Raw genomic sequence first — 15,333 nt, 5'->3', positions numbered from 1 at the left:
GAGAAAGATACAAATATAGACATTTTAGAGTCCATAAAACCTGGAGGCAACATACCTTGAAATGCTATCCATGTTGTTTGATGCTTGAGTTTCTTTTTGTAATGCAAATTCTTGCTACTCATTGGCCTAACATAAAAAGGCAAGATAATATCTACCAGTGTTTTTCCCTGGCTTAAATGCAGATGTACTGCGGGTGACGTGATGGTAAATTTGAGACTTTGAAGCTGACTGCAGAGCTCTTGGTCACACTTATTCTCCCCTCTGTCAGTTTTTTGAAATGGAGCCATGGGACAGGCAAGCTCTGATGGCTAAGCAGCTAATGTCAACACTGGACCTCAGAGAGTCATTTTGGATAATGTGGCACTGAGTGCCCGGGTCTCTGCTCCATAAAAAACAGGTGGTCCCAGGGTCACCCCTCCCTTCTCTCCCCCTCACCTCCTGTGCTTAGCATATCTCATGCCTCTCTCCCTCCATTTCCCCTCTGTAGGTCTCCCTCCACCATTCCCTCAGCACACACGAGAAAGGTTATTTGAGCAATTCGTGGTGATTAGCTCTTGATTTGGCTGACTATTTGTGAGATCAGGCCAGTCCACGGATGTGAAACCCACTGCAACTGAGGGCACAGCTGTTCAGCCAGGACTGAGATTGAGTGAGGAGAACCGAAATAAGAAATAGGGGAAGAAAATGGGGCAAGAAACAAGAAAAAACTGTTTTTAAGCAGTTTGAGTTCAGGGTTTGGCTGGCAGGTAAAATACCTCCAGTTTTGTACTTGTTATTCCAGGTGTAGAACCTCATAAAGAAATTCCTGTCTTTCTTATTTTCAGCTTTTCTTTCAGCTACCTCCTCCTTCTCTTTCTGTTCATCGCCCGGGGTGGAGAGCGCAAACAAGAAAAATGTGGATGCTGGTTAAACGGGTTTACCCCAAAGTGATTTTGGGGGGGTATGTGCTTGCTTTGCTGGTTGGGTTGGTTGGTATTGGGCTAAGGGTTGGCCTACTGCCTCAACATTGGTGGTTAGGCCAAAGAATTTTTCTCACAATAACAGCTATTCCTTCTCTGAGTTTCTTCATCCATCTATCCATCCACTCTGCTAGCCAGGCAAAAAGGAAGGCCTCTCACTATCAGAGTGTTCAGCCAACAAATCCCCACTCCGCTCCTTTGGCCTCTTCTCTACACCCATATATTAAGCTGACGGCTGTGGAGAACCCAACACCGAGCCAGCTGAATAAAACAGAGATTAAGCACCCACCCGAATCTAACAGCATGTAACTCCAACCGTTGTGCGAACTTTGGTATTCTTACTCCCAGGAACAACAAAGGTTGAACGAGGTAGCTGAACGAAAAGAAATGTTGGCTTTAGCATCTGCAATAACCGCATCCTCAGTTGTTTTTAACTGTATACTTGTGTCTCTGCAATTTCAGTCTTGGTTTTTAGAGTAGGTGGAGCTGAGGGGAGAACAAGGAAATCATATAATATTTGTAACCGTCTCTAGTCATTTGCATAAACACACTGGTGAGTACAGTCACCATTTGAATGCCAGTATCACCTAAACAGAACTACAAATGGCACCAACAACGATGCAATGCTGTCACTATACAGAGAAAGTGTGCCGCTGCTGCTCAATGCCCAAACCCTCATTTTGCACACTATAGGTCTTTACTGCATAGATAACAGTCATTCTGCAATATTGTAATTCACAGTGTTGTCTTCAAAGATAGAGATACGCCCTTAAATCAGCAATCAGTAAATTAAACACTTTGGAAATATGAATATTATATGACTCTCTATATTTGTGCAAATCACAAAATTAAATCCCTCTGTGTTTTTGCATTTTAAATGAGAACATAATTTTGGGAGAGAGAACTTGATGAAGGTTACTGGCTCTCAAAGACAGGATCTTGGTAATAAAATATTAGAGTTCACAAGAACAGGGTAAAAACCACAAGGCATTTATTTTTCTGGCATCTGTCAGGCGCATTCAGCAGCCTCCAATCAGCAGCTACGATATGGCCCGGTGTCAAGAATGCATCACTTTGGCGGCAGCATGTTTGCTTCTGAGCTTGATGTGAACCAGGGTGGGAAGAGCTGCTTTGTGTGTGACGCTACAAACGCCGACCTAAAAATCATCTTTGACCCGTCTCACTTCCAGCACTCACGAGGGTCGATACAGGATGCCGTGTACACGCATAAGAGCACGACGCATTAGGCCGGCTAACATGACTGAAAGTCACCCACAGTTTACTCTCCTAAACGTACAGTGCCAAATTTAGCGAGCACTTATACTTAACACAGAGGCTCCCCGGGAGAGCTGATGGGGCCAACAGCCAGGAAAGGAGGTGTTTTGTGCTGAAGGGGGACTGGGCATGTGGGGGGGAATAAAACCTGAGGGGGACCCAGGGTGCTGCAGACTGCAGAAGAGTCGCATGACCTTTTCTAGAATGCTGCCACCCGCCTGCCACTGAAACACAGTCTGGCTAATTAAAGTTTCAGTGGCATTGAATTTTCACTGGCACAGCACACCCCGGGCAACCTTGGGGGCTTCTAGGCAGGCGATACACAAAGTGGGAAAGACGGTAGATGTAAGAAAAGAGGCAGAAGGTAGCAGAGTAAATGCATTTAAAGAGAGGACAGCCACTAGAGGACAGCACGGCAGATCCGAGCTGTAACAACGTCAGTGGATTTTCATAACACAGTGGAGAAAAGCTATATATTAGAATGCAAATCTACATTCACAAACATGCACGCTCCCTGGGTATTTTACATAAGCTCCGACATGGTTTGCCCTTCCAAACAGTTATGCTCAAAATATTCAAGATCACATGGAATTAGAAATGAAATTGAAACTGTCCAACTCTGTACAACTGGGTGAATGCAAGAGCTAAAGCAGGAGATATCCAATGTCAAAATGCTGAGTGCTTTTCCAAATCTTATCGGGCCGCCTCTCAGCCTAATGGAATCTCGATGGGTCAGTTTCAAGAATAAATGCATGACTTATGACATGGCTGCTGGGAGCATTACCAAACACACTGGACAGCATGTTCCTTTCTCCAAAGGATCATTGAATAATTGGCCAAGTTTGACCAGGACATTTCTGAAAATATGTCCAAGAAAAGGTTATGCAACCAGACAGACTCGCTCATGGCCTGTATTTCACAATCTGCCGGCCTTGTCTCCATTAATGATCTTGACCCCCTTTTCACCATTTCAGAAGTGAAAAGGGTTTAATGAAGCTGAACAAAGCTGCTTGTGTGTGTGTGTGTGTGTGTGTGTGTGTGTGTGTCTGTGACTGTGTGAGACACAGAGAAAAAGAAAGCCCGTGTGGCTGTGTGTTACAGCTTGATGAGGTCTTGGTCTGTGATTCCTTGGGGAGGTGGTCCAATCTAGGCTTTATTAGGCCTTATTGAGCTGTGTGCAAGCAGGTGTGTGTGTCTGTGTTTCCTCTATCAAGAACATTTGGCAGAGCTTTATGAGTACCTTTGTGTGTGTGTGTGTGCGCGTGTGGGTGTATGTGTGTGTGACACCAAAAGACACCGAGTTGGTTGCAGTTTAATGGGGTGTGCATGGGCCCGATTTCAAGCCTGTAATTTTCTTCTTAGAGGTGATTTTTTTGGTTTGATTGCATCATTTGTGTACACAGGCACAGCTATGCTTATCAACCAGCTATGCCTGGGTCTAAGCATGTGTCATCCTGTGAAAAAATACTGTTTGCTGTATTTAGAATATAAATCAGATTTATTGCTACATGACAAATAATCGAGTTGTCGCCTGCATTCTACCTTGAATATCTCACAATATTTTTTTTCAAATGCATAGAGAAACATAGATACGGAATCTTTATTAGGTCCTTGAAAGCACAGATGTCATGCATATTTTTTTCATTAAAAAGAGGAAACAGACATTTTTTGATCTAGTTAAGCAGGTGAGTGATTATCCAGCAAACACAGTAAAAATTACCTGTATTCTAGGTTAACTATAACTGGTAGCTAGCCATTAGTGCAAGTTCTAATGGTGTATGTCTAGGATTTGCAGCTAGTATAAATTCTCTTTCAGGATACCTATACATGTTTATGTTGTATTATATCTTTTTAAAAGATGACAGTTTCAACTGGGATATTAACACATGCAGTCCTGCAAAAAACTAAACGCACACCGTGACTCACTAAATTGTAGAATCATCTTTAGCAGTAATATCTTGAAGAAATCGTTTTCTGTTTAACATCATCAGTCTCTCACGGTTGCTCATGTACAGCTCTCTTAAGGTCCAACCACAAAATTTTAATCAGGTTGAGGTCTGGACTTGGACCTCAAGGTCGGAGCCATTTTTAGCATTTTATTTTAGATTTGCTGCAGTGTTTGGGAGCATTGTTCTGATGAATAATCCAATTTGGGACAAGATTTAGCTGCCAGACAAATGGCCTCGTATTTGAATCAAGAATATTTTGGTGTACAGAGGAGTTCATGGTCAACTCATGGTGCCCAGGTCCTGTAGTTACAGAACAACACAAAAGCATTATTTCTCAATCACCGTTCTTGATGCTCCAGACCAGCAAACTGCCCAAACTACAGCTTTTACAGAGGTGGCCGCACTTGTTGGTGATCAGTTAATCAGGGCTGCTGCTAAGCCTCTTTATTCCTATGGACGCAGTAAATGTGTGCTTAGTTTTCTTCGCAGGACTCCATCAAAATAAAAAAGACAAAAATCACCAGTTTGTACTGGGGTATGTTTTGTTTTTATAAATGGTACATATGGTAAAAGAATCGAAGGATACATATTTGTATCTATAATGTACACCTGTTCTGATAAATGCTTGACAAGCACAGCATGGCCAAGAGCGGAACACAATTATGTAAATAAAAGAAATATTTATGCTATTGGCAAGAATTACAGTATAACCATTGTATTTAATGACCATCGTTCCCAGTACTCACGGTTGGCAGAGTTTGATGAGATCCTGGTCGGTGGTCCCAGGTGGCAGGCCTCGAATGTACAGGTTGGTCTTACTCAGCTGCTCCGCCCCTCCCTGGCTGCAGCTGTTGGTGCTGGGGCTGGGAGGAGCCATGGGATGAGGGGGTGGAGCATAGGGCTGCTGAAAAGAGAAGGTAAAGAGAAAGCAAGTTAATACAAGGCTTCATTTTAAGACAGCAGGCAGAGTCAAAGCGCTTAAAGATCCTCCGAGCATGATTATGAACAAGAATATGGCAGCAAACGCGTATTTCCTTTAAAGAATGGGGAAGTGATGGCAACCTTAGTGGGGAATGTCTCTGTCAAAGCTTCTCTGGTTCTCATTTTAGCAGCTGGTATGGATTCGTATTCATGTTACTGTGTGCGAGTCCCTCTCTTTGAAACTTCTGGCCTCCCCAAAATTTATAAAGAAACTAAGAGAGTGACCTCCTGCATGTCATTATTAAAGAGAGATGGCAAAATGCATTTCAAGGTGTTCAGCTGTTGCCAGTAAAAACCAATGAATAAAAACAACCACACAGCAAAGTTTCACTTTTTTCAACAGGGGATTGTTTTTTTTTTTTTTAAATGCGTGTGTGTGATCATTGGTTGTTGGACTGAGGTTGGCCGACTGGAAAATTTTGACACATCATCCAGCCGTAATCCTACTGTTCTGATGTTTACAGCAGCTTTAAAAGACAATGAGAAGTGAGGTGTGAAAACATTTCTTAGACAGGAGCAGAAAATGTGAGAGAGAGAGTTCAAAATGTTTCATTTGAAGAAACAGCAGGCACTGCCAGCACAATGTCCCCGCAATCGTGAGACGAGACATTTTGGGGCAGCCGTGAAGCGGCGAGGAGAAGCGAGCAGGGTCACTACGAGATGAAAACCCAGGAGAACGCAAGTGAAAGTTTCAAGAGAGCAACCTTAGCCTCAAATAATAATACTGCGAGGAAAACATCTTTTTATTTCTCTACGTGAAGGTCTACACAATGACAGAAAAAGTGTCGCTTCTTTTCAAACTTTTGTTACCTTCGTGCTTAATAAAGCAATAGATTATATCTGGTTTTGCAACTTTCTGGGCTTTTTGCGCATATGCAACTGGAGTCGAGGGGACAAACATTTCTTCATTTTGCATCTTAAATAAACATTTCACCAAGGTGACTCTCTGATATTAGAGTTCACGAGGCTCCTAGCAGCTTATGAACAGTTTTAAATGATGGCAACTTCCTGCTTTCTACTAATACCCTCAAAACCAATTTCATTACACTGCGAAACAATTTACACCTCAGAGGGTGTGAGATCCTGATGCAATAATCCAGTACAGCCTATTTTATAAGCATCTCAATATGAATGAAATTTTCAGTTTAATCTCCATCTCACAAAATGTATTAGAACTGTGATGCCCCAACCCCTCCATTTGTTTTTTTCTCCTTGCCTTTCCCATCCCCTGCTTTCCTTACGTGCTTGTTGTGCTGTTAGCATAGATTTATGGTATAGGGAGTCAGGGCCCCCCGCTCACAGCCCATTTATATCTCTATTGCAGGGACACTGCACATAGTGACAGAGAGAGAGCCGGGGCCCTGCGGGCATGAACAGAGACAAAAAGCGAGGAAGAAACACTAAAAGAGAGCGAGGAAGGAAGTGAGACGGAAGAGGAGCAAAAGAAACCACACTGCAATAAAGTGAGTGAGTGATGAATGAAACTGAGGAGAGAAAAATGGTCAGGGAAAGAGGGGGACATGACTAAATACCACCACCAGCTCCAGTTAACCACGTTAACCCTTATCTTCCCTAGAGAGAAGCTCAAGACCTCATACCATGCTGTAAAAACCCCCACATATTCACGCACATACACCTACACGCACACAGACACACACACACCATTAGCCCTCCAATCTGCCCCACACGTTAGCAGCGACTGGCGGAGCATGGCTGATTTGATGTGCTATTTTAAGCGTGTGTGCCATGCCAGCGTGTCGCCTCCCACTCCTCAGACAAAGAGCCGGGGTCCCTGGAGCGTGAAGAGGGAGCCACGTCCATCAATAGACGGCCAATTACCACGCTGAGCTTAGTGGAACTGATGGGCAGCCACTCACTGTGCTGGACTCACCCACACTGTACACATGTCGGCCGCTGTGCATACGCTCACACTCACAGACACACACATGCGCCACATGGTAACACAGAAACAACCTTTTTCGTAACAGTCATCTACAGTGCGTTAATATTAAAGCTTTAATATTAAAGTGAAAACAACTACTGTTTCAGGTCTACGAATGATAACCATCAGAATGACTTTGTACATTTAGGGAGTCGAGGTCCAAGTTTGAAATTTAAATCCAAGTTTCAAGCACACAGGTCCGATCACCACAGACACAAGTTTCCCTAAACCTCCCCCATCCCGCCCCCCACCTTGCCTCGCACTGTTCTGGTAGTCTTGGTTGCACGGGCTTGAATGCAAAAAAGCCAAACTAGTCTCCGGTCATTCAAGTTTCCACGCTGTGGCAGTATAGAAGAATCTTAATCTCTTGAGTGCTCTGTGGGACTTGTTTTCTCTCACTCAAATGCACAGCTGCAGTCCAAGCCTTGACTTTGAGGCTTTCACCTTAGGTCCCCCCCGTCCACTCGTTAGATTTTTCCCTTAGTCCGCTGCAGTTTAAAATACACACATGGTAATTACCACACTGTGTGACTCCAACAAATTCGCAGCACAAACGAGAGACACTAGACAGAACCTCTTTCAGCGTTCAGTGTTAATTAATAGCCCCTCTCTCGCTTTCTCAGGCTTTTTCTCCCCCCACTTCTTTGTTAGCCCCCATGGTGATACACACAGCCCTGACTGTCCTTCTCGGGCTCCAGGCTTGGCTTACATGCTGGTCTTTGGAATTCATGTGTCCCGCCCTATCGATTTGCTTTCATTTTTCTTTTTAAGGTCAGAAGCTGAAATCTTACACAGTCAGGCATGGAGGGTCAAAACCAGTCTAATACTTACAGGGATGGGTTAAAAGGCAGCATGCACAGGTATCCAGTAGGAAAGGAAAATCCCAGGGAATCCCCTGAGATGAAGAACGCAGTCTGTGCTAAAGGCCTCAAAGGAATGGTTGACTATGCGGTGGGTGGTGGGTCAGGGTGGATTTAATGGCATTTTATATCTTTTATTTTATATCTGGAAGAATGTGGTAAAAGTTTAGATATGTTGGGTAAAAACAAAATGGAAAAAGCTCCGCGAGAGCTCCTCAAATCTAATCATTACTCAAGTAACCCCGTCATTCTTCTATGAAGACGATCCTAATATCAGCTTTCTGTGCTGTGCAGGATCCATACATGTAATTTAAGTAAGATTTCTGTTTAATCTTGGGGCAGTATGTGAACTTTTAAATGCATGGGAAAGACAATCCTGGACACAACTGGTTGTCTCTGCAGCACACAAGCAGGCGCACAGACACCCACACACACACAGAGCACCAAAATGTTTCAAACTCTTTGTTTTATATCCAGTTCCCTCTTGGCTTCTGCTGGTCGCTGCACTAGAGGTTAATATCCAGGCTTGTTTTTCTTGCCGGACAGTTTCATGACTCCTGTTTACCCTTGGTCTGTCAGCCTGCCAGATCAGGCTTCTCAAATATATTAAATACTAGCCTCATGTGTCAGAATGATGAGGACTGAGTATAGCACTCGGCAAAGAGTAATTTACCAAAAAGAGGAGGGAACAGAAGACTCACGGAAAAACAAAAAAGGATGGGAAAAATAAAAATAAAGCAAGGTAGAAAGAATTAGAGTGAAATAGAAGGGTGTGAGAAAACCGCTGGTTATGACACTTCAAAAACCTCCAGGTGGTAAATGAGAAAAACCTCCGTTCTCCCTCCTCCCTACCCAGCTGTGACATGCCGCTACAGAGGCTTACTGGGGATTTCAATTTGCTGCACTGTATTTTAGACAGGCAAAATGGTTTACACAGGCCCAATTTACCGAGCCAGTCGTGAAGGGGGGTTCACAGCCTCTGTGACACGCCAGGGAATGTTTATGAGTGTATTAAGTGAGGATGATAAATCTAGGCGCATGGCGTTGTGATGTATATTCACACACCCACACAAGGACAATGCATTTTTCCCCCAAACCACAGCTATATGCTTTTTTTTAAACCACTGATAGACTTATAAAAGGCTTAAACCTGCTTTGCTCATTGCGTCACATGCATGTTTGTGTAGTGTATAACAAAATCGTCCCACTGTAAGAGACGGTGAAAACCAGTGAGATTACACAATGCTTAAATTCTTACTCAACTTCTTAAAATATTTTATAAAACTTTACCACTTTGTGAATTTACCAACCCATAAGGGAACACTTAATCTTTCACTTAATTTCTAAAATGAAAAAAATGAAGATAAATGGTTTTCAGTGAAGGGAATTAAGACAATAACTTTATAAAGTACAAGGTTAAATTAAAAATGGACTTCAGATTTAAAGAATACGGATTAAAACAAAACATTTCCTTCATTTTAATTACGATGTAAAGTCTATGACAAGCTACCTTTTTAGATAGCACCTGGAATGCTGGCTGTCCTGATTTTAGAGGTGATTACATGCTCAGATAAAGTGGCTTCTTACTTCTATCAAAAAAGTGTGAAAACACTTTTTGTGAGTACACACATAGAGAACAGAGCAGAGGGCAGCCACAGCTGTAATTGGAATAAAAGCAGGCTTATGCCATCCCTGTCTTTCTCCCTTCCTCCCTGCACTCCGCAGGGCAGGGCCGTGACTGGAGGAGAGGAGGCTGCACACTAGCGTGGTAATTGGCCTTGATTTATAGGAGGCCAGAGCAGCCAGCGAGAGCTAGCTCAACACTGGCACTAGGCCAGACAAGGCCACGCTGTCAAAATCAGTAAACCAGCCTAACCCGGCCCAAAGCCCCCCATGGCCAAGACACCACTACTGGGAATCAGTCGTCACCATCCAGAAGGGTTCGCACATGTGTATGTTCCTGTGTTATTGTCTATTTGATATACTTTGGGTTTCTGTATTTGCTTGTGTTCAAAAAGTCACTCGAGACACACACACACACACACACACACACACACACACACACACACACACACACACACACACACACACACACACACACACACACACACACACACACACACACACACACACACACACACACACACACACACACAGAAACCGAAAAGAGAGAGAGAGAAAAAAAGCTGCCACAAAAAATGACAAGCAGTCTCCTTAAATTGAAGAAAAAAGCCTCTCGGCTCATTTTTCATTAATTCATGCTGGCAAAGTCTCTGCAAAGACTCTTAAAGACAAGCATAGTCCCAGAGGCATCCCTTCCAAACTGCCAGAACTAACAGCTAGCTCGGCGGTCGGCTGCATTCACAGCAGCCTCTAAGCACGGGAGGAACACAAATCCCCCATCCATCCTGGATAGCTGCTTCCAAACCTTTAGCCCTTAAACATGTGTTTTGAGAACTGCAGCTGCATCTCAATGCTGAAAGAAGAGGAGGTGGGGTTGGGGGGCACGCACGACACACACTGTAAGACTGATGGGAAAAGAGCTATTGCCTGTCCTCCTCTCGTTTCTGTGCTTCGCGCTCTCTCTCTTTGTCTGTGCCTGTCTAGGTAAACCCATAGCCAGAGGAGTGAATAGCAAATCATTCCCGAATCACCTGGGAATGCAATGCTGCTGATTCTATAGCAAAATCTATCCTATAAGGGAAGACTGAGAGCGCTCTGTATGCAGGGGCATGGAGAGAGCGAGCGAGGAAAGAGAGCTGATGAGAGAAAGAAGAAGTGGAGGAGAGATATAGTTACAGGTACAAATGAGTTGGAGCCAAAGCCTGAGAGAAGTGTAAAACCAGAGGGCAAGGGAAAAGGGGAAGGAAGTATATGTAAAGAACAAATTAGAAAAAGACAGATTAAAGTAGGGGGGTAATTTTGAATGTCTGATTCTCTCTAGGCGCTACTAAACTGTGTGCCTCATCCTCAGGAAGAAAAAAAAGAAAGAAGAGGGAGTGAGAGAAAAGACTTGGATGCTGGTAAGCCGACACTCCTGTGGACAAGGATGCAGTGGGCTAATTTTAAATATGCTGATAGGCCCATCTACAGCATCCTTCAAGCAGAAGATGGGCCTTGTTCTCTCTTCCTGTTTCTATCCTTTTATCTCTCTCACCTTCTTATTCCTTCTCTGCTCTCCTTTTGTTTCTTTGACTCTGTTTTCTCGCTCTGACTTTGGGCCAGATAAGCGAGCGGCGTTGCGTTGTGTCAGGAAGCATGTATCTAGATACAGAGCCCCGGGGTTAAAATAAAGGCCCGTATCTTCCACAAGGGTGAGAGATAGGATGCATGTATGTTATCTGACAGAGGGGACAAAAGCGACAGAGGTAAACAAGGGATGCTTTATGCATCGCCGTTTTAAAACCCTGACTCATCTGTTTAGCTGCAAGTGGAATAAAAAGAAAAATACTGTGAGGTATACTGTAGGCCAAAAAGGAATATATACTACATACTAAAAGACGCGAGTCAGAGTGTTTAATATTAAGGCTCGATTGTAAACAAAACCGCGGCTGTCGTTAAAGATTGTAAAGCCGGCACTCAGAGATAGATCACGCCTAGAATTGGAATTGCTGCGAGACTTCAAAGAACATTTCTTTAAGCTTGAATGTCATTAGCTTATTGAATGGCCATTATCAGGTGTTATCAGTCCAATACATATCACCAGAAGGTGGCCTCCTCCACCCACGAGGAGGTCGTTATCGGCTCAGTCACTGTAGGGCTCCCCCCAGATAAAGCAGACGTCATAAGCTATGTTTGCAAACTTGTTTAACATTTTACTTTTTTTTGAACACCTCCACTAGATGTCTACTTAATCTGTGCCGCTCTGTGTTTATCACCGATTAAAGAGAATGATAACGACCCACTGAGCTTGCTAACGAAGGCACCTATTGCAATATGTATGGGAGTGATAACGGGACAGATAACGGGCATTCAATGGGCTGATAACTTCGAAATCAGGTGTTTACACTTTTTTTTTAGAGAGTAGGGGACTGCAAATAAATATGGGAACGCTGAAGCAATTCAGGTGTAAGAAAATGAAAGTTTGCTTATTAAAAGCTCCCAATCACCCCCTCTAATATTTCTGCTTTGACCCTTGCTGATGGTTGAACATTACATAAGCAATCTGCCTTTTAAGCTTTATCAGAATTTGCAATACATGTACTATATTCATGGCAAAGATGTTAACAGCAGCGCACATAATATGAAAAATACGCCTAACTGCATAAAAACAAAGCAGCATTATGTCTGCACCTCTGACACTTCAAAAAGTCTTCCAAAAATATTTTTAATGAATAAAACAGCCGAGATGATGTATTTAAAATACAAAAAATGTCTTTTTCCCTTTCTCTCGGATTGAAATTTTAATGCTGTGTCATGCATTAAACGCATTTTTAATGCTCTGATTTCAACCTCCCAGTCAAAACAGCCTCATCTGTTCAAACTATTTACATATCCGTTTCCTGCGAGTTACACAAGGCTTCCAACCATCTCAGTGAGGTCCCTCCATCACCTTAGATTGTTGTTTAGTTTTTGGTGACCTGAGGCAAACACGCTTTTCCACATAAAAGATACAATGCACATCACTTTCAGAGAACAGGTTGGTCACAAAGCCCACACAAAAATCTACACAAGGACAGCTTAAGCTTCTATGTTTATACCACTCCTCCGGCAACCATAAACTTGGTCCTCTGTGGACATTAACAGTCAGCTGGTGTTTAGGTGACATAACTGGGGCTAAAGTGTGTTTGTGGAGCGTGATTATGATGGTTTGGCTGCAAGTGCTGTGACCGCCGCAGAGGGATCCGTAAAAGAAAGCAGAAAACGAGCCGTGGGCAGAGCCAAAGTGAAACTCAATGGACATAAATATTTGGGCTGATTTGTCATCATTATGGCCAGCTGGGTCTGTTTGCAAGCTAGCCAGTGTGGGAGTGGAGACTACAGGATGGTTGGAGGGAGGGAGTAGGAAGACACAGGCATCCATTTAAAGACAGGGCAACCACGAGGAGGACAAAATGAGAATGCTCTAAGCCCAAAATGACATCTTCAAATGATGTCAGACTTAAAGGAAAAAGTTTGGCACCTCTATTATAACAGTTACTTAAGGGTGTATTTCATTTGTTATTATGATGAAAAACGAGAACCAGTAAAGAGTTATGTTCCATGACTTTACTGTGTCTTTTCCAACAATGAGCAAAATTTATGTGTCCGAATATTGTGCTGTTTTTTGACCCAGAGGACCCTAATTTTAAAGCTCAGTTCCTTTGTACAAAAGTTATATCAGATGAAAATAAATAAATAAAAATAAATAAATAAAAAATGAGCAGCCACAATGTCTGAGGACCCCCCCCTCCAAGTTCACTCTCCATCTCTAATTGGGCACATTCTTCAGGAGTCAGCTATGTTTTTCACAAGAAGTATAAGCACAAACAAGATTGTGGAATATGCAGAGAGGGAAGAGGGAGCATTGCTTCTGTTTTTCACTGACACAAATGTCTAGCAATCAAGTCCAGCCCTAAAATGTCCTCAAAGTTTGCATAACGGATCCACAATAGCACTTTTCGCTTTCCCTCAAAAATACCTCATCAGCCCCTATGTTACAGTCGTTCTGATTCCAGCAATCGAAAGACTATTTTGTTGACGGACTGCCATTTATTAATGAATTACCGTAATAAATGACTACAGATAGAGTATCTACTTCTATCTATAGCTGAGCAGTTGGTGAGAGTTATCGTCACGGCAGGGAGAATGCCAGAGAGAAAGAGCAGATCGATAGAGAAGACGCTCGACTATTTGTCATGCTGTTCTCCAGACAAAATGTAGGTCTCCGTATGCAAAAGGTTAACTGTGTTCACATTCATAAATAAGGCCATACTTGGTGCACAAGAGGAAACGTGTCTCAAAGGTTCCCAGCAGCTTAACCAATGAGTTACTGCCTGAGACTGACCTCAGCTCAGTGTGTGTGTTTGACTATGGGCCCACAGCCATATGTTTCAGGTACTATGTAATGTTTGCATAACTGAGTGATGTTAACATTGCTTTTAGAAACAGGAGACAATGTTTTGCACAAAGACTTGTAAAAGCACATAGTGCAGTGCTAGCAGCATATGTAACCTGGCAGTTATATAATTAAATACGTAATAAGAAAATATGAAGATATCAGAGCACAGTTTGCCTAATTTGAAGAATGATGTGCTAGGTTACTGAGATTTCCAAGGTTTCCTTCTGCAGAAATAAGCCAATAAGGACACACAAAGTGAGGAAGCACTGTGCCCACTGATTACATATATGAAAACAATCATGCAAAGACAAAAAAGATAAGAACTACACAAATAGGTATAGAAACGGGGGAGAGAATCCATATCCTCATCCTTTTGAATATTCAGTTTCTTTCACATGCAAAGTGTTTGCACCAGGTCTGGAATGTCACTTTTGGCCCCCAAGGAATATACTCACTGAAGCGTTTCTGAAAATTGCCAGACTAAATACTGGCACTAAATACCAGCCGCTGTTGTGGCAGGAAGGCTTGAGACAGCCATAACAAATCAGCTACAGCAGGGAATGGTGAATGGTTGGTTTGTGGTAGTTTATAGGGTTATTTTATGACATAAATCTGAAAAACACAACCAGGGATTTCGCACAGGGATCCTAACCAGCCAGACTGTTTTACTTCTTTCTCCAAGCCAGGAAAATCAGGTGTCTAAAAAGCAGCGGGAGGAAAGTGGTGATGCTGATGTATTAACACTTCTAAATAGACAAAACAGATTTGCAATAAATGGTAGGACCATATTCTCTTTGATTATTGTGCAAATATACTGACATTATTTAAATGTGGCAGAAAGTAACTCAAGCATCCAGTTATTTGTCGATATAACAACCGAAAGAAACATTAGTGGAAGCTAAAATGGCTTTGAAATGGTGCCACTTTCTAATTGTGAGGCAAGCTATAAATGAGGTTTTTATGGATGTGAACTTCTGGATGAGTTTGAGAAAAGGTCACGCCACAGCAGGCAATCAAACCAACAAGAATGTTAAGGAAAAAAACCAAAAACAGAGCACAAAAAAACCCAATCAATGCATTGTTGCAAGCCTGAAAATCAACAAGGAAACAGTAGAACAGTTTACAGTGAAAATCTGAAAATCTGAACGACGCTTTCTATGAAGGTCAAATCCTCAATAAATCATAAGCACATTCATTCATTCATTCATTATACATTTTTATATAGCACATAAATGTCAATGCATGATAAGTTATTACGGGCATGAATAGAATCGCTTGTCAAACCTGATAAACTCTTTAAAAAGCTGCCCCAAACTGAGATACAAAT

The 15,333-nt window shown here is 42.6% G+C and overlaps 1 protein-coding gene across 7 annotated transcripts in view; it reads right to left on the bottom strand.

Moving 5' to 3' along the window:
• The window catches only part of rbms3 (RNA binding motif, single stranded interacting protein), a 301,392-nt gene that overhangs the window by 173,672 nt on the left and 112,387 nt on the right, over nucleotides 1-15,333 (bottom strand). For 5 of the 7 annotated variants that reach the window (XM_039605523.1, XM_039605517.1, XM_039605518.1 and 2 more), the window contains one exon: nucleotides 4,930-5,087. In XM_039605523.1, the coding sequence (XP_039461457.1) occupies nucleotides 4,930-5,087 (158 nt within the window). The remainder of the gene's footprint in view (nucleotides 1-4,929; nucleotides 5,088-15,333) is intronic. The other 2 variants (XM_039605521.1, XM_039605522.1) reach the window with 1 other exon arrangement.

The sequence above is a fragment of the Oreochromis aureus genome, linkage group 22, assembly GCF_013358895.1.
Source record: "Oreochromis aureus strain Israel breed Guangdong linkage group 22, ZZ_aureus, whole genome shotgun sequence".
NCBI lineage: Eukaryota > Metazoa > Chordata > Actinopteri > Cichliformes > Cichlidae > Oreochromis > Oreochromis aureus.
Note: the sequence above shows the minus strand (reverse complement) of the source record. Positions and strands in the feature narration are given on the sequence as shown.